Source organism: Psammomys obesus, unplaced genomic scaffold (assembly GCF_907164565.1).
Source record: "Psammomys obesus unplaced genomic scaffold, mPsaObe1.curated_primary_1811, whole genome shotgun sequence".
NCBI lineage: Eukaryota > Metazoa > Chordata > Mammalia > Rodentia > Muridae > Psammomys > Psammomys obesus.
This window is the reverse complement of record NW_026589137.1, coordinates 5,619,905-5,640,382: the sequence shown is the minus strand read 5'-3', so window position 1 is coordinate 5,640,382 and position 20,478 is coordinate 5,619,905. Positions and strand designations below refer to the sequence as shown.

General features: G+C 34.5%; 1 protein-coding gene across 1 annotated transcript in view; it reads left to right on the top strand.

Moving 5' to 3' along the window:
- The window catches only part of Htr2c (5-hydroxytryptamine receptor 2C), a 355,498-nt gene that overhangs the window by 131,996 nt on the left and 203,024 nt on the right, over positions 1–20,478 (top strand). The window contains exons 2-3 of the mRNA XM_055605002.1: positions 7,374–7,478; positions 9,801–10,117. Of these exons, the coding sequence (XP_055460977.1) occupies positions 7,444–7,478; positions 9,801–10,117 (352 nt within the window). The 5' untranslated portion in view covers positions 7,374–7,443. The remainder of the gene's footprint in view (positions 1–7,373; positions 7,479–9,800; positions 10,118–20,478) is intronic.

The following is a 20,478-nucleotide window of genomic DNA, read 5'->3' as shown; positions in this document are numbered from 1 at the left end:
CCTGCCACAGAGGGCCTCTGAAAGCTTCTGCAGTATAGACTGTCAAAACAGATGCTGAGCCTGATGGCCAACTGATGGGCAGAGTGAATGGAATTTTATGTAAGAAGTGGGAAATAGTAAGAGCTGGAGGGAACGGGAACTCCACAAGCAGAGCAACAGAACAAGATAATTTGAACACAGGGAACTTCCCAGAGACTCCTACTCCAACCAAGGACTATTTGTGGAGATGACCTGGAACCCCTGCACAGGTGTAGCCCATGGCAGTTCAGTGTCCAAGTGGGTTACATAGTAATGGGAAGAGGGACTGCCTCTGACATAATCTGATTGGCCTGCTCTTTGATCACTTCCCCCTGGGGGGGGAGCAGCCTTACCAGGCCACAGTAGAGGACAATGCAGCCACTTTTGATGAGAACTGATAGACTAAGATCAGAAAGAAGGAGAGGAGGACCTCCAAAAAAAAAATAATAATAATAATTATTAGTATTTTGTTGACAAGAGACAAGAAGAACCTTTAAGTATTGGTAAGAACTGTTTTCAAATTAAATGATCATATTAGTATTATGGGATATAATGAAATGTCTAGAAAAGACCTCCAATACTAACCCCTGAATGTTTCCCCCTCTGTTTTGAGAGAACTTGTAAAATCTCCCAACATACATAAAAGCATAGTCAGAAGTGAGATATTTCCTTCTTGGTGTACTACTGGGAAAGGTCCAGTTTTAGGTCTGAGGCACTGACTACATTCTAGGGCAAGCCTGGCAAAATTGCAATAAGCTAACTGCCTTAAGCCTGAAGTGTAGACTCCTTATCTGACTTAGTGAGGGCTTTTTCCCTTCCTCAGATGTCTGATTAGCCTGAGGCTCTTTCATCAATGTAAAACATTTCCTGAAACAGCAGATTGCTGAAGAGGGGAGGGTTTTGAAGTACCTTTGTTGAAAGTTGTTCTAAAGAACATCAACTGTCAAACTTGTCAAAGTGACTTAAATATAGACTAGATTATTTGATCACTTATCATTTTTCAGTCTCAAAGGTTTTGTGAATTCAACCTTTTAGAATAAGTTTAAACCTTAAAATGGAACATGGAGTGTTAGGTTTCATTTAAATTCATAGAATGCATGTCTAAATGAACTTACCATATTGGAAGTGCTAATGTTTACAGGTAGGAAAGGATTTCAATTGATTGCAGTTTCTAGAAAATTTCCCATCAAATTAAAAATAATTACATGATGTGATATTCATGGCAAACATGATTTTTTTAGAGTTGAAAGCATGTTTTTATAACGAAATCTTTATAGAATATTAAAAATTGAAAGGAACATTCATGCAAAATGCCTGTTTTAGTGTACCTAAATAATTTTTAGTTTACCTACTCCCCAAACTGTTATAAATCTAGACACAATTATTTTCTTCTGAGGAACAATCTGAACATTTGTGACTATTTCATTTTTGATCTAGCCATCTGCTAAAAGTTGAGTGTATATAATAATCACAGAAAAGATTTCATTGGCATCTAAAGTTTTGTCAGTTTTATATATGTATACACTATATTGTAACAATAGTCACACCTATTACTTTCTTTTATGCCCCCTCACAGTCCTGCAGCTCATCTTCTTTCCAGCTAGTCCCTCTTCTACATCTGGGTTTTATTTTGGGGACAGGCCCTAGACAGGTAGTTACAAATGCTTTGTCTTCTTGATTATATTGCCTTCAGGCACCAGTGGCCTCATGGATAAGATATTGCTAGTCCTAATTACATTGGTTATGTCATATCCACAAGAGCATTTCACAGCACTCAGAATATAGTAATAAGTGATTAGGAATTCAATGCATAAATATTTTGGGATATCAAAAATCTTCTGAAAGAAAACTTATATACCATTGTGTAAATGTGCCACAATTTCTGTATCCATGCCTACATTGAGGAACATCTAGGTGGTTTCCAGATTCTGGCTATTACAAATAAAGCTACTATGAACATAGTTGAGAAAATGTCCTTGTTGAATGGTGGGGCATCGTTTGGGTATATGCCCAGGAGTGGTATAGCTGGATCTTGAGGTAACATTATTCCTAATTGTCTGAGAAAGCGCCAGATTGATTTCCAAAGTGGTTGTACAAGTTTTACATTCCCACCAACAATGGAGGAGGGTTACCCCTTCTCCACATCCTTTCCAGCATGTAATGTGGCTTGAGGCTTGAGTGTTTTTTTTTTTGTTTGTTTTTTTATCTTAGCCATTCTGATGAGTGTAATATGAAATCTCAGGGTTATTTTGTTTTGATTTGCGTTTCCCTGATGACTAAGTTCATTGAGCATTTTTTAAAGTGTTTCTCTGTCATTTGATAGTCTTCTGTTGATAATTCTCTGCTCAGCTATTAAATATGAAATTTGCAAACAAATGGGTGGAACTAGAAAAGATAAACTAAATGAGGTAACCTAGAAACCGAAAGACATGCATGGTATACACTCACTTATAAGTCGATATTAGCCATATAATATAAGATATCCATACAAAACTTTACAGACTTAAAGAAGCTAAACACTAAGGAGGACACTAGGGAGAATGCTCAAATAACATTCAGAATGACAAACAGGATAGAAAGCAGAAGCAGTGGAAGAGAGTAAACAAGATGGGAGCTTACTATAAAGGTCCTTTGACAGGTTCCACCCAACAGGTATCAAAGCAGATGCTGAGACTCACAGACAAACTTTTGGCAGAGTGCAGGGAATCTTACGGAAGAAGGGGGTGGTATGAGGATAGAAGGACACAGAGAGGACAGGAGCCCCAAAAGGGTACCAACAAAACCAAAACTTCGGAGCCCAGGTAGTCCTGCAGAGACTGATGGACCAACCAAGGACCAGGCATGGAGAGGTCCTGGACACCTGCTCAGATGCAGCTGTACCCAGTTCAGTTGCTAGGTGGGTCCCTAAGGAGCAGGAGCAGGAGCTTCCTCTGTCATTAATCCATTGCCTACTCTTTGATCACTTGCCCCTGGAAATGCCACCTTACCAGGCCACAGAAGAAGGGGATACAGGCAGTCTTGATGAGACTTGATAAGCTATAGGCAGATTGTGGAGGAGGAGAACTCCCTCTTTCATGATTGGGAAAAGGAATGGTGGAAGAGAGAGGGAGGATGGGACTGGGGGAGCTAAGGAAGGGGGCTTCAATCAGGATATATAATGAATAAATTATAAAAAATAAAATTACTATTTTTAAAAGGAAAGACAACTTATAGAAAAAATAAAACAATCCAACTCTCAATCCATAAAAGAAGCAAAAGGTATTTTTTTCCATCTTCTAATACACCTGGCCTTTTGTTTTTAATTTTCAATCCTACCTCATCTTCTTGGGCTATAATATTTCTTTTTTAAATTCATTTATTTTTATATTTATTTTTATTAATTACACATTAGTAATAGTGTATACCAGCTGTAGACACCTCACTTATCCCCTCCCAATTCAACCCTCCCCCATCTCCTCCCAAGCCCCTCCCCAAATCCACTGATAGGGGAGGTCCTCCTCCCCTTGCATCTGACCATATCCTATAAGGTCTCATCAGGACTGGCTACATTGTCTTCCTCTGTGGCCTGGAAACACTGCTCCTACTTCAGGGGAAGGTGACCAAAGAGCCAACCCCTGAGTTCATGTCAGAGACAGTCCCTGTTCCCATTACTAGATAACCCTCTTGGACACTGAGCTCCCATGGGCTACATCTGTGCAGAGGTTCTAGATTATGTCCATGCATGGACATTGGTTGGAGTATCAGTCTCAGAAAAGTCCCATTTGCCCAAATTTTTTGGTTCGGTTGATCTCCTTGAAGAGATCCTGTCCCCTCCACATCTTTCTGTCTCCCCCTTCTGCCAAAAGATTCCCTGCACTATGCCTAAAATTTAGCTATGAGTTTCAGCATCTGCTTTGTTATCCTGCTGGGTAGAGTCTTTAAGAGGCTTTCTGTCCTTTTTCCTATTTTCTCATTCTTCTGATGTCCATCGCGTTTGTCTTTCTGAATGAGGATTCATCATGTTACTCATGGTCCTCCTCCTTGCTTAGCTTTTTCAGGTGTACCAATTTTAGTGTGTTTATCCTATATTATATGTCTAATATTCACTTATAAGTGAATATATACCATGTGTGTCTTTCTGTTTCTGGGATTCCTCATGCAGGATGATCTTTTCTAGTTCCCACCATTTGCCTGCAAATTTCTTAATTTCCTTGTTTTTAATTGCTGAGTAGTATTCCATTGTGTAAATGTACCACAATTTCTGTATCCATCCCTCATCTTAGGGACATCTGGGTTGTTTCCAGATTTTTACTATTATGAATAAAGCTGCTAAGAACATGGTTGAACAAATGTCCTTGTTGTATACTGGAACATATTTTAGATATATGGCTAGGAGTGGTATAGCTGGATCTTGAGGTAGCACTATTTGTAATTTTCTTAGAAAGTGCCAGATTGATTTCCAAAGTGTTGTACAAGTTTACATTCCGACAGCAATGGAATAAAGTTCCTCTTTTCACATCCTCTCTAGCATGTACTGTCACTTAAGTTTTTGATCTTAGCCATTGTGATGGGTATATGGTGAAATCTCAGGGTCGTTTTGATTTGCATTTCCCTGATGACTAAGGATGTTGAGCATTTAAGTGTTTCTCTGCCATTCGATATTCATCTATTCAGAATTCTCTGTTTTGTTCTGTACTCCCTTTTTAATTGGATTACTCAATGTGCAGATTTTTAACTTCTTGTGTTCTTTATATATTCCGGATATTAGCCCTTTGTCAGATATAGGATTAGTGAAGATCCTTACCCAATCTGTAGGCTGTCGTTTTATTCTGACAACAGTGTCTTTGCTTTACAAAAGCTTTTCAGTTTTAGTCCCATTAATGACTATTGATCTTAGAGCCTGTGTTGTTGGTGCTCAGTTCAGGAAGTTGTCTCCTATACCAATGAGTTCAAGGATCTTCCCCACTTTTTCTTCTAACAGGTTTAGTGTGTCTGGTTTTATGTTGAAGTCTTTGGTCGACTTGGACTTTATTTTTGTGCAGGGTGATATATGCGGATCTATTTGCATTTTTCTACATGTAGACATCCAATTAGACCAGCACCATTTGTTGAGGATATTATCTTTTTTTTTTTTTTTCCAAATATATGATTTTGGCTTCTTTGTCAAATATTCAGTATCCATAATTGCATAGGTTTATTTCTGGGTCTTCTATTCCATTCCATTGATTCACCATTCTGCTTCTATGCCAGTACCATGCAGTTTTTATTACTAGTGCTCTGTCATAGAGCTTGAGATCGGGAATGGAGATAACTACATACTATCTGTTGTTATACAGGATTGTCTTAGCAATTTTGGGTTTTTTTTTTGTTGTTGTTTTATTTTGTTTTGTTTTTCCATATGAAGTTGAGAATTGTTCTTTCAAGGTCTGTAAAGAATTGTATTGGTATTTTGATGGGAATTGCATTGAATCTTTAGATTCCTTTCGGCAGGATGGCGATTTTCATTATGTTTATTCTACCTATCCATGAGCATGGGAGATCAATCCATCTTCTGATAGCTTCTTCAGTTTCTTTCCTCAAAGACTTGAAGTCTTTTTCAAGTAGTTCTTTTGCCTCTTTGTTTTGAGTCACACCAACATACTTTATATTTTTAGTAGCTATTGTGATGGGTGTAGTATCCCTAATTTATTTCTCAGCCCTTTTGTCTTTCGTTATACAGCAGGGTTACCAATTTTTTTTTGAGTTATTTTTTTTTTATCCAGCCACACTGCTGAAGGTGTTAATCAGCTGAAGGAGTTCTTTGGTTGAATTTTCAGGGCCAATCATGTATACTATCATATCATCTGCAAAAGGTAATACTTTGACTTCTTCCTTTCCAATTCGTATCCCCTTGCTCTCCTTTATTAGTATTATAGCTCTAACTAGGACTTCAAGTACTATATTTAAGTTAAGGGATATGCAGAAAGTGTCAGCCTTGCCTTGTCCCTAGTTTCAATATGATTGATTTAAGTTTCTCTCCATTTAGTTTTATGTTAGCTATAGGATTGCTGTATATTGTGTTTACAATATTTAGGTATGTGCCTTGTATCCAGGATCTCTCCAAGACTTTAAACATAAATGAATGTTGGATATTATCAAATGTTTTTTCAGCATCTAAAGAGATTACCATGTGTTTTATTTTCTTTCATTTTGTTTATATGGTGGATTTCCTTCATGGGTTCCTGTATATTGCACTACCCCTCATATCTGGGATGAAGCCTACTTGGTCATATTGGATGATATCTTTGATGTGTTCTTGGATTTGGTTTACAAGTATTTCACTGAGTATTTTTTGCATCAATACTCATAAGAGAGATTGGTCTGAAATTTTCTTTCTTTGTTAGGTCTTTGTGAGATTTATGTATCAAAGTGATTGTGGCTTCATAGAATGAGTTTGGTAATCTTTCTGTTTCTATTTTGTGGAATAGTGAAGAGAATTGGTGTCAGCTCTTCTTCGAAAGTCTGGTAGAATTCTACACTGAAATCATCTGGCCTTAGGTTTTTCTTTTGGGTGGGAGATTTTTGATAATAGCTTTTACTTCCTTGGGAGATATAAGACTATATAATCTATTTACCTCATCTTGGTTTATCTTTGCTAAATGGGATATATCAAAAATATTGTCCATTTCATTCAAATTTTCAAATATTGTGACATATAGGCTTTTGTAGTAAGAGCTAATCATTGTTTGGATTTCCCCAGTGTCTGTCCTTATGTCCCCATTTTCGTATTTCTGTATTTGATATTGTAAACTTGACGAGTCAATTTATTTGGTTATACACCAGTTATTGCTGGCCTCTCGTGAATTTTCTTGATTAATGCAAAAGTACAAATAGGACTCTCTATGTAGGTACATATTGCTTCAATTTGAAGAAAAAATAGAAATGAATAAAATATGTTCATGTTATTCAAATTCTTGAAATTTTTTATTTTTTCATTTTACTACATGATGAAAGTTTTGATTTTTATAAATGTAAGTTAATTTAAAATTGTATATGTTTTTCTAATGATTTACAAATCTCAAAGATCTATTTTAACTTGCTTCTCAAAATATTGATTTTAAGCTCTGTGTACACTAATAGGAACATGCGGTAATGTCACATATTACTAGACCCTAGATGAGAAATTTTCACAAAAATGGATAGTTTTGTGCCTATAGATAAGTGAAAAAATGGTTCTTAGCCATTTTGTATTACTTCCATATAACATCTTTTCCTGTTCGTTAAATGAAGTAATGATTTTCTTATCATTAAATAGGTGCATTTGAGTTTATTTAATTTTTTGATATGCAAGTTATTTGCAATTTTAACTAATTTTTTTTAATCTTTTCTTTCCTCAGGGAATGAAACGAGTCTGTTAATTTCCCAATTCTCAGTTTGAACATCTTGTTGCTTAAGACTAAAGCAATCATGGTGAACCTGAGCAATGCGGTGCACACAGTCTTGTAAGAATTTGTTACTTATTTTAATAAAAACAGTAAAGTTACTTTCATGCTTCTTTACTTAGTAATATAAAACTGCTTATATAAAACCAGGCACTCTTTAACCAGCATCAAAAAAGATTAATATTTTCTATTTAAAGATACCACATTGAGAATAAGAATAATCTGTCATCTAATTAAATTTTAAAACTCATTTACTGGAATGATAATAGCCTCAGTTCAAATTCCATTTTTTATGGTTGATTTTATCATGCTTAGAGAGTTTAATCCCTTTTCTCACTTTTATGAACTAAACAATTAAGAAAATCAAATGGCTGATTATTGTGGTGCTGCATACCTATAAAACTGACACCAAGGTGATTGAGACAGAATAGTTACAAGATTTAGGTCAACTTAGGATAGATGCTGAACTGGAGAAAAAGAGAAGGCAAAGAGAGTTTTTATTATTATTATTACAATCAACTGATTCTGTAAAGAACATTAGAGGATGCTAGAGATCAGAAGGTAGGGTAGAGGTTGCAACTGGCCGGAGAAGAACATGGTGATCCTAGAATGGTCAAATATATGAATTCAATAGATTGGAATGTAAAGAGTAGATAAAGAATCAGGTACAAGAACAAAGTCACTGTAAATCTTATCTAAACCAAACCACTATTCTGGAGTAGAATATATAAACCCTGAGCAGTATAACTGAGAATTCCTATATCACTTTGCTCCTATACAATACCTGAAAATAATAGATATGTAGATATAGATGGACAGACAGACATATAGATAGATAGATAGATAGATAGATAGATAGATAGATAGATAGATAGATAGATAGACAGACATAAACAGATCTCATCCAGAAAATAGCCAGAAAGAAATAGTTTTCAAACAGGAAATTTTGAACATGATTGTTTTCTTATTTTTATCAGGGAAGATGAATGTGTTGGTTTTGTTAGACACACCCTAGAAGCTCACATCTTTAGAGAACATTTGTGTGTGTAACATAAATAAATCTAATCACTATAAGGGAAATTAATTTGAAATTTACAAAAATAAAACATACACATCTCTTTTGTCTTAGATTGGCACTTAGCCTGAAATGTTTACTGGTAGAATCCGTCTAAGGACCGATATAAAAATATGTATTGAAAATGCTTTAAGAAATTTAATTCCTACCTCCGTCCATGGGAATCAATCATTTGCACACATTACTCTTAAGCCTAAAGTAAGTTCTAGAAAACTAAGACACAAATAAGGTAAGCAGTAGAGAGCATAAAAGTTTAAAGCACAAGGCAAGAAACCATAAACTAGCAGAAAGTCACTTTGTGAATACGAGAGCTTGGAAATACTTCCAAAAAATAAAAAAAAATTAAAAAAATGAGTGTGTACTGTTATCACAACATCTTTCAAAATACATTCATAAAATTGTTCTGATAATAATTTATACTGTTTAAACTTTAGAATAAGACAAATCAACTTCCAATTTATTGTCTGGTCACCAGATCCTTTAAGAAAATATTCCATTATTTCTAAAACATGTGTCTTAATGGTAATATTTTAAATTATTATTAATTAAATTATTTTAATTTGTGGATTATTATTAATTAAATTATTATTTAATTAAATTGGTAATTTTAAAAATATAAAAAATAAAACAGTACATCAGTCTCTGAAAGACAAATACCACGTATTTTCTCTCATTGTGGAGCCTTAATTTCATAGATTCACATAATCAAGTATGGATAGGTGACATGAAAATAGAAGCAAAACTCTCTATGGAACTAAGGGGACAGGAAATAGAAGAGTAAGGGACATCTATTGCGGTATGGTAGGGAAACATACTTGAAGGACCTTATACTTATATGAAAATATTCTTAAGCTACATTTATATTATTTTATAATAAAATAAAATCTAAAAGAAAAAATAATAAACTATTATACCAAGTCAAATAATTTTTTGTTTTGGGACTACAGTCAAACTTGAATATAGTCTGAAATCAGACTCTATGATGGCCCGTTGCAGTTACTCACCTGGGTACATTGGCTTGAGAAAGTATTATAACCTTTTCTAACCCCATTCTTTTTTCAGCTACATAATGGGACTAAATCAGTATTGAATTCCTGTGAGGATCAAATGTGATTGTAAATATATATTGTTTAACTAAGTTCCTAATTTATAGAAATCACTCAGTAGAAGTTTAATGATAAAAACAAATGATGAGGATGGAGGTAGCTATCGTCACAATAGTGAGAGGAGAAGATAATGTGTAGTATAAATAATATACTATATGTAAGCAAAGACTAAATTTCTTTTCTTTTCTTTTTAATTTTCAGTGTGCACCTAATCGGCCTATTGGTTTGGCAACTTGATATTTCCATAAGTCCAGTAACAGCTATAGTAACTGACAGTTTTAATTCCTCCAATGGTGGACGCTTGTTTCAATTCCCAGACGGGGTACAAAACTGGCCAGCACTTTCAATCGTCGTGATAATAATCATGACAATAGGGGGCAACATTCTCGTTATCATGGCAGTAAGCATGGAGAAGAAATTGCACAATGCAACCAACTACTTCTTAATGTCCCTAGCCATTGCTGATATGTTGGTGGGACTACTTGTCATGCCCCTGTCTCTGCTTGCAATTCTCTATGGTGAGTACAGTTCTATTCATTTCTCTGTCTCAGATTGTTCCATAAATTTGTCTTAATCCTCGTTATATACATTTATGAAGTTAATAATTTATACATAGAATTTTAGAAACAAAGAATAAAAACAAAATTTAAGCAAGAAAAAATGATTGGGTATGTTGATATTTATATAAAAAACTGTAGCAGAGTTTTCAAAACATAAACCAGCAATTTTATAATACATCAAAAGTATACATGAGTACTTTATTTCTCAATGACATTTATAAATAATGAATAACAATACAAAATAGGATGGTGGCTAAATGCTGTCCCCACCTGTGTTTGGGTCAACGCACTTACCCATAAGTACCATCTCTAACACATAGTAGGAATCCCAAACTTGTCTTAAGAAATGTTTGTGAGTCACAGAGAATTGAACTCAGGGCTTCTAGATAAATTCTCAATGACTACTACACTCCCAGCCTACTAATCTTTTATGTTGACAAACTAAGTAGTTGATACAAAAGAGACACTTAATACCAGCTACTCTTCTTTGTGTAGTCTATAATTCATATTTTATAAGGATACAAAGTATAAAAATTAATTTCTGAGCATATAAATGCAAGTTCATATGACAACCATGAAACTCAACTTCAATGATTTCAGAGAGACTTCATTTTTTTTTAATTTCCTGCTATCTCTTTGCTTCATTTTAACCTATGTTTTAGTTTCGTCTAGTACTTATGACTAAAAAAATCACACAAACTTCTGGTCAAGAATTCTGGATTTTCTTCTAGAGCACCTGGGTTCAGTTCCCAGCACCTAAATGGCAGCTCACAACTATTTGTGATTGCAGTCCCAGGGAATCTGATACTGTCTTTTGACCTCCGCACTCAAAAGAGTATGTATGTAGTGCACAGACATACATGTAGATAAAACACACATACACATAGGTAGATAAGTTAAATAATGTCATAGCACCTAAGGAAATAGAAGCTCTCATTAAAAGTCTCCCAACCAAACAGAAAGACTCACAACAGAATCCTACCACACTTTTAAATAAGATCTACAGCCAATCCTTGCTAGATACTGAGTTTGCTGTAATATTTTTGTCTCCTAGTAATATTAGAAACATCACCCAAATGTCTCAACAACATGATTAACTAAAACAAGGACAACAACAATAGAAATGTCAAAGTGGATAGGGGAAAGTCCATGGGCTTCACTCCCACACAAAGAACAACAGGCAAGTAAGGAATGCTGACAATTGGGAGAAATATAATCCAACAGTAAAGAGCACAGCAATTAGTTCTCCAATTTCAAATGATCAACCCTGAAAACATACAAACAGTTAGTATATACAGACTAAGAGGGTTATATTTAGGAATGCATGTGAATATACATATACAGATATGTATGTAATAAAAACTAATGACAAATAATCCATGAATATGAAAGAGAACAAGGAAGGGTATATGGGATTTTTGGATGGAGGAATGGGAAGGTGGAAATTATATAATTATAATATCAGAAATAAAACTACAAAATATTTTTAACTGACATTAGTTTATTTTTTGAATATTTTTTATTTCTAATATTTTAGATTTATATATTCATAATTATTATGTTGAACATTGATTATAGATACAAATGAAACTGAAAAGTATGAAGGCAGTTTATCTTGATGGGGAAAAGAAAAACAACTTTTAGAAGAAAATTCAAATTATATCAATAACAAAAGAAATATAATAGTATTTCTGTATTGATGGAATTTATCAGTGAATTAATCACAATATGGAAAATATAATAAATATAAAATGCAATTAATTACATCTTAATAAACTATACTAATTTGAAGAGAAATCATTCATACCATCAGAGACATTTCATTTTCAGTTACAAATTTCAAGCACATTTGATCCATAAATATAAAAAAATACCTTTAAAGTTCTTGTTTTTATTTTGAAAGTACCTAAGCACACATGACGGTTTGCTACCTGGACTGTGAAAATCACTGCAATTTTCCTGTATGGTGCAAAGGACAAAGGAAAATATCTATTTTATGTTTCAGAGCAAAATAGTTTTTCAACTGACATTAGTTTAAAATAAAATATTTATATTTACCTTTGCTTTCTAGTAATGCCAAAATAAAAGTGGAAACATAAAATAAAAAATAAATACTAAGACTATCCTCTGGAGAAAAATATGATTACTTTAGAGGTGAGCAGACTAACAGATGAAGGAGGGTATATTGGAGAGTATGGAGAGGGGAAAATAAAGGGAGATGATATAATTATATTATAATTGTTAAAATATAATGTGTAATAAAAATAACTGGGTAAAGGATGAAGTTTTGAGTTAATATACTATCAAGAAAATGGAGATATGTACAAAGAAGATGGGTATTAAGGACACAGAGTTGTAAACGCGTGCTGGCAGATTGCATATGAAGTAAGAAAAATAAATGTTTGAAATTATTGATACACACACGGCATGGATAACAGAGAAGGCTAAAGCTTTTACTCTGCTATTCATTCTACATTCCCATATAGGAAACAGAATGAGGAGAATATTTAAGGAGAAGGATAATGAATATAGCTTTTTATTTAGGGTATTTTTTTAATGAAGTATAGAGCTTTATAAGAAATGTTATAGCTTGTTTCTTAGTAATATATTTTGAGTACGTCTCAGTTCTGTAATAATTAAATCAGTGTCTTATGTTGATTTACATTCAATTTATGTAAAAAAAAACTATTTTCAAGTAGGTACTCTAAAATATTTCTATATTTCCTTCTTTTTTCACATTCATTTTTTTATTCACTTTATGTACTTGTAGCCCCTTTCCTCTTCCCCTCAGAGCCACATTCTCTCTTTCTCTCCTCTGCCCCTCCCAGTTTCTGAGAAAAAGGAGCTCCCTTTCCCATCCAACATAGCTCATCAAGATGCATCAGGACTGAACATGTCCTCTTAACAGTTTTCAGACCCTTTCTTACATAAAATTCATCCTATGATGGTCTCTTAAATATCATGGAAAAATCTTTAATACAATCACGGATTGTAGGCAAAACTTTCACATAATCATTGCCAAAGCTATTCATCTCATGGTCAGCAATGTATCTGTTTTCATTGGTAAGACAGATATGGAGGTGGCATGTTGACTTTTCTCAACAAGATTTTGACAAAGAGCTTTCCAGTTCAACTCTGTGATCCACTCAACACATATTTAAAATTATTCAGGATTCTTGGATATGTGTGATTCACTGAAACTGGTTTCAGCCTTTCCTCCCTCCCTTTTCTCTGCCTTCCTTGTAATACTAGAAATGGATCTCAGAAAATGGGTAAATTCTATATCACAAAACTATTAGCTCTACTTTAGGCAGTGATTTTTTTTTTAATTTTAATAACAGGTCATTCACTTGTATCCCAACCATAGCCCCCTCCCTCTTTCCCTTTGAATCCCACCCTCCCTCCCTCATCTCTTCTCTGCCCCTTTCCAAGTCCACTGATAGGGGAGATCTTCCTCCCCTTCCATCTGACCCTAGCTTATCAAGTATCTTCAGGACTGGCTGCAATGTCCTTATCTGTGGCCTAGCAAGGGTACTCCTCTCACGGAGGGGAGGGTAAGATCAATGAGCCAGTCATTGAGATCATGTCAGAAATAATCCTTGTCACCCTTACTAAGAAACCTGCTTGGGTACTGAGATACCATGGGCTACATCTGAGCATTTTAGGTTATATCCATGCATGGACCTTGGTTGGAGAAACAGTCTCATAGAAGACCCCTGTGCCCTGATATATTTAGTCCTTGTGGGGCTCCTGTCCCCTTTAGGTCATAATAACTCTCCCTTCTTTCATATGATTCCCTGCATTCTGCCGAAGGCTAGGTTATGAGTCTAAGCATCTGCTTTGATACACTGCTAGGTAGAGTCTTTCAGATGACCTCCGTAATAGGCTCTTGTCCTGGTACTTGTTTTCTCCTACTTCCAATGTCAATCCACTTTATCTTTCATGGTGAGGATTGATCATCTTACCCCTGGTCTTCATTCTTGTTTATCTTCTTTAGGTGTACAGATTTTAGTATGTTGATCCTATCTTACAGGTCTAGTACCCACTTATAGGTGAGTATATAGCATGTGTGTCTTTTTGCTTCTGGGTTACCTCACTCATAATGATCTTTTCTAGATCCCACCATTTGCCTGCGAATTTCATGATTTCCTTGTTTTTAATTGCTAAATAGTATTCCATTGTGTAAATATTCTACAATTTCTGTATCCATTCCTCCATTGATGGACATCTGGGTTGCTTCCAGGTTCTGGATATTACAAATAAAGCTGCTACAAACATGGTTGAGAAAATGTCCTTGTTGTATACTTGAACATCTTTTTGTTATGTGCTTAGGAGTGGTATAGCTGGATCTTGAGGAAGCATTATTCATGATTGTCTGAAAAAGCACCAGATTGATTTCCAAAGTGGTTGCACAAGTTTACATTCCCACCAGCAATGGAGGAATGCTCCCCTTTCTCCACATCCTCTGCAGCATGTGATGTCACTTGAGGTTTTGATCTTAGCCATTCTGATGGGTGTAAGGTTAAATCTCAGGGTGGTTTTGATTTGCATCTCTCTGATGGCTAAGGATGTTGAACATCTGTTTAAGTGTATCTCTGCCATTCTATATTCTTCTACAGAAAATTCTCTATTTAGCTCCATACCCCATTTTCAATTGGATTGCTTGAATTACTGCCTTTTAACTTCTTTAGTTCTTTATATATTCTGGATATCAGCTCTCTGTCAGATGTAGGGTTGGTGAAGATCCTTACCTAATCTGTAGGCTTGCATTTTGTTCTGACAACAGTGTCCTTTGCTTTACAGAAGTTTTCAGTTTCATGAGGTCCAATTTATTGATTGTTGCTCTTAGAGCCTGTGCTGTTGGTGTTCTGTTCAGGAAGTTGTCTCCTGTGCCAATGAATTCTAGGCTCTTCCCCACTTTTTCTTCTAAGAGATTTAGTGTGTCTGGTTTTATGTTGAGGTCTTTGATCCACTTGGACTTTAGTTTTGTGCAAGGTGATAAATATGGATCTATTTTCATTTTTCTGGGTGTAGACATCCAGTTGGACCAGCAAAATTTGTTGAAGATGTTGTCTTTTTTCCATTGAGTGGTTTTGGCTTCTTTGTCAAAAGTCAAGTATTCATAGGTGTTTGGTTTTATTCTTGTTCAGTTCCATTGATTAACCTTTCTGTTTCTATGCCAATATCATGCCATTTTATTACTATTGCTCTGTAGTACAGCTTGATATCAGGGATGGAGATACCTCTAGATGATCTGTTGTTGTACAGGAAATTCTTGTTTTTTTTTTTTGTTTCTACATATGAAGTTGAGAATTTTTCTTTCAATCTTTGTAAAGAATTGTGTTGGTAATTTGATGGGAATTGCATTGAATCTGTAGATTGGTTTTGGCAAAATGGCCATTTTCACTATGTTAATCCTATCAGTCCATCAGCACGGGTGATTTTTCCATCTTCTGATGTCTTCGTCAATTTCTTTCTTCAGAGACTTGAATTTTTTTTCAAACAGTTCTTTTACCTGCTTGGTTAGAGTCACCCCAAGGTACTTTATGTTGTTAGTGGCTATTGTGAAGGGTGTTTTTTCCCTGATTTCTTTTTCACCCCTTTTGTCTTGGGTATACAGGAGGGCTTCTATTTTTTTTTTTTTTGAGTTAATTTTTTTTCCAGCCAGTTTACTAAAGTTGTTTATCAGCTGCAGGAATTCTCTGGTTGGATTTTTGGAGTCACTCAGGTATACTATCATATCATCTGCGAATAGTGAAACTTTGACTTCTTCTCAGATTTGTATCCCCTTGATCTCCTTTACTCTTCTTATTTCTCTAGCTAGGACTTAAAGTACTATGTTGAAAAGATATGAGGAGAGCTGGCAGTAGACTGATTTCTAATGGTCAAAAAATCTGTATCCATTCAAAGTAGTCAATAAGGCAAGTGTTTTAGGACATTATTTTCTCATGTTTCTTTTTTTCAAGAGAGTTTTATTGAGACTTTATTTTAGATTCTTACCAAATTAAACAAAACACATTTCATATTGAATGTAAGAATGTGGAAATAGCATCTCATCGAAGAGCAGGTTTATAATGAATACAGCAAACAAAAATTAAAGAAAATTACTTATTCTTAATGAAATGAAGCCTATTTGAAGTAATTTGCACCTAACAGCTTCAAACTTCAAGGAAATTATTGTCCAGGAATCTGGACCAAAATGGTAACTCTAAACTTTAATATTTATTGTTAACAATTTTATTGGAATTGTGTTGCCTCAATTACATAATAGGTCTTTTTGTTATACTTGTATTGTGATCACAAGTACTAACTCTAGTACTAGATGTAATGTATGGCTGGATCTGTGTTTAATGTACTTCTTTTTTTTAAATTAAATTTTTATTATTATTATTTTTTAATTTTTTATTAATTACACTTTATTCATTTTGTATCCCCCCATAAGCCCCTCCCTCCTTCCCTCCCGATCCCACCCTCCCTCCCCTTTTTGCATGCATGCCACTCCCCAAGTCCACTGATAGGGGAGGTTCTCCACTTCTTTCTGATCTTAGTCTATCAGTTCTCATCAAAGTAAAGGACAATGTACTTCTTATTACAAGAAATGGGAGAGAGAAAGGAGGAAATAAAGCGAAAGGAAGAGGGAGAGCGGTACAGAGGAATGGAATGAGATGAGGGGAAATATGAAAGGAGCACAGAAAGAGGAAGAGATGAGAGAATGGTTATAATCCTAATAAAAAGTGAATGTATTATAATGGAAAGAAGAATAATATACTTATGAATGCTTAGAATAAAAGCAAACTGGAATTAGTCTAAGAGTACACATACACATTTTAACAAAAAATGTTAAGTATCTAGAAAGAAATACTTAATTTTTTCATAAACTGTGTTTTACCAAGGCAACCCAATAAGAAACAAATAGTCATTAGAACAAATGGGATGGCGGAACAGCTAGATTTCCTTTTGTAAATAAAGATACACTTATACATTTATAGCGGACAATGGACAGGCAATACCTATCTATGTGTTATGTGTCTAAAGTGAAGGGCTATAACTTTAAAAATGTATAAAAACAATGTATAAAAACAATTAGAGATGATCCTTTTAACCATGAGTTGTATAAATATTTTTCACATATGTTTAAAATACGTTCATAGAAACCAACAGAGGTAAGCTGTCCCTCATGAAAATCAAATACTCAGACCTCTAAAGTATAACATTAAAAATGGAAAAATAGGCTGGAATTTGAGAAACTGAATTGTAATGCAGACTAAAGTATTGACTTGCTTACACCAATAAAACCTGATTTATCCTAAATATCCACCATCAAGTGCATTTTAAATAAACAAAGAGTAGGAATCAAAGATATTGGTCACTATACACACACACACACACACACACACATATTGTGAAATTTTCACACATTCTTTTATCAGGATAATTGTGTGTTTCAATAGATATTGATCTATAGTCTATGGCTTTATCCTAGACATTATTCTTTGGGTATTCTGTACCTTTTGCTGTTAGCCCTTCTCAGCAAAATACATGCTTTTTAACCCTTTATTTTAATTTTAAGATTCAAATCATATGGTAATGAATTCAGCCAACTTGGTGCCAGAGTTTATGGATCTTAAATTCTGATAGGAGTGACAAAAATGAAACAATTGAATAATTACATACATAAAATGAGTATGTTGAGTGAAAAACTTGAATGGAGATAAGGAATTGAATGTAACAGTGACCTCATAATAAGTATACAGTGTCTTTGTAGAGTTTTTTTTTTTTTGACAAGTAAATTGTGTGCCAAGTGATAATGAGCCACTCTCTTGAATGTATTTCCTAGAAGGAAAGGTCATATATGGAAACCCTCAAGTGAGGTGCAGTCTGCAATGTGTAACAATGTAGGGGATGTCTATGACTGGAGAGTAGTGAGCAAAGATATAAGTAACCCATGCTGAATTGAAGTAGTTAAATTGAAGGTCATTTTATAATTTTTATTGAATTCTGACTTATACAAGTTTCAATGATTATGTGGGAAATCAGAAATGAGAGAACACTTGAGATTCTCCAGCAGTAATTATCCTCTGAGAGATCTGATGATACACTAAACCTAGTTTGCAATAGTGGAATGCAGACACACACACACAGGGCTAGAGTGATGGTTCAGTGGCTCAGAGAACTTGCTCCTCTTATAGAGAATGTTGGTTCACTTCCAAGCACTCAAATGACATCTTACAGTAACTAAACATCTGTAACTAAAGATACAGGGCATCCAGTGCCTTCTTTTCGTCTCTGTAAGCAGCAGGCATTCACATAGGGCACAGACATACATACCATCAAAACTTCCATACATATGTAAATAAGTTGTTTTAAGATTACAAAGAATTGGAAGAACAAATATAAACTTCTGACCAGAGTAAGCATTGTTGGATTTGTTGTGTTTTATTATTATTATTATTATTAGTAGTAGTAGTAGTAGTAGTAGTAGTAGTAGTAGTAGTAGTAGTAGTGGTGGTGGTAGTTTTGTTATTAACATCATTATTATTTACCATTGATTTACTTTGTATCCAAGTTGTAGCCCCTTCCCTCATCCCTTCCCAGTCCTAGTCTTCCTTCCTCTTCTTACCCTACACCTCTCCGATAGTCCACTGTGCAAGGAGCTCCTTCTCCCCTACTATCTGACCTTACCCTACCAGGTCTCAGCAGAACTATCTGCATCTTCTTTCATTGAAGATCAAGAAACAAAACCACACACCTTGATTTTTGACAAAGAAGCCAAATCCATACAATGGAAAAATGATAGCGTCTTCAAAAATGGTGCTGGTCTAATTGGATGACTACATGTAGAAAAATGTTAATAGATCCATATTCATCACCCTGTACAAAACTAAAATCCAAGTAGATGAAAGACCTCAACATAAAACCTGACACACTAAAACGATTAGAAGAAAAGTGGGGAAGAGCCTTGAACTCAAGCATTTGTATTTAAGATGTCCAAATCTGTTCTTACTGACACATGGTTCAACCAAGCTCCTTTTCTTTCTCCTTCTAAAATGTCATTCATTTTAGGTTTTGAGATATATTATAATTGCATAATTTTACCTTCCCTTTACTAGCTCTAGCACTTCCATGTAGCCCTTCTAGCTGTTTCAAATTCAGCATAATATAGTACCCTATGTCACTAGTAGTCGAATGCATAACTTAGTGGTAATCAACAGCTCTCATTGGACTTCAGACCCTTTGAACAAAAAGGAAATCATGCCTGGTACTGAAAACACAGCCATTTATCAAGGGCTAGTCAAGTCATAGGTCTCTACAACTGCTACTTTACTAAACAAGTAAAATTCCTAAATACATTTTAAATATTTGTTTTTATACCCACAAATAACTTTTTGTTTTTGTCATTTTACTACCAAAATCTATAAACAGACACACAAAGCACAAGCAGCTTTCATTATTTCCCCAAGTAGGTACCTGCCACAAATGTAAATGATGGTATTTTATTTTGTACTTCATGCCAAAATAATTGCAACATCCTAGACTTAGATTTCTTCTTAACTTTAGTTGCAAATAACATCAATCCCTATATTAGAGAAGAAAGATCAGTGTCAGTATTGATTCACTTAATACATAGGTCTGAAAACCTAATGTAATTGCAAAGTAGCCTTGCCATCATTTCAACAAAGTAGAGAGAAAGGTCTTCAAAAAGAGAACGTGAACTCTTTTAGGAACTCTCTAAAGTAGCCATACACTTGTAAAGAAAAATTTTAGGAGAATAATTTTATGACTCTGGAAAAGAGGGTTGCATAATGTTTCAAACATATATGTTGTAAAAGTGATTACTCTTCTTACCTGAGTATTAGGTCTCATTGAATAAAAGGGAATGCTGACTTGTTTATAATGGAGCTAAAATTACATATGTAGGCAGTAAATCATGCCTCTGGGATTCCTCTCTCCTAAGAATTTCAGCTACTTTTCAGTGGTTTACTCCATTCATCCTCACACCATCAATCTACGTTCAGCAGGTCGTAAGCCTAGATTTCTGCTCTATAAACAGAGAAACTGATTTGTTGAAAGTTTAAGTGATTTTTTTGCAATCAGACAGCAGCCTAGAAAATCAAAAAGCCAAAGACATTCAATATAACAGAGAATAAAGGAAGCAATAAACAAGTAGGAAGTCTGGTGTGTGAGACAAGTCATTACACACATTTTGTTGTGTTTTGTTTCAGTTTTGTTTTAAATTATTTTTTAAAATTTTACTTAAATTTTTATTTAATATACTATATAAATTTTATTTACTTATTTTTATTTTAATATTATTTTTA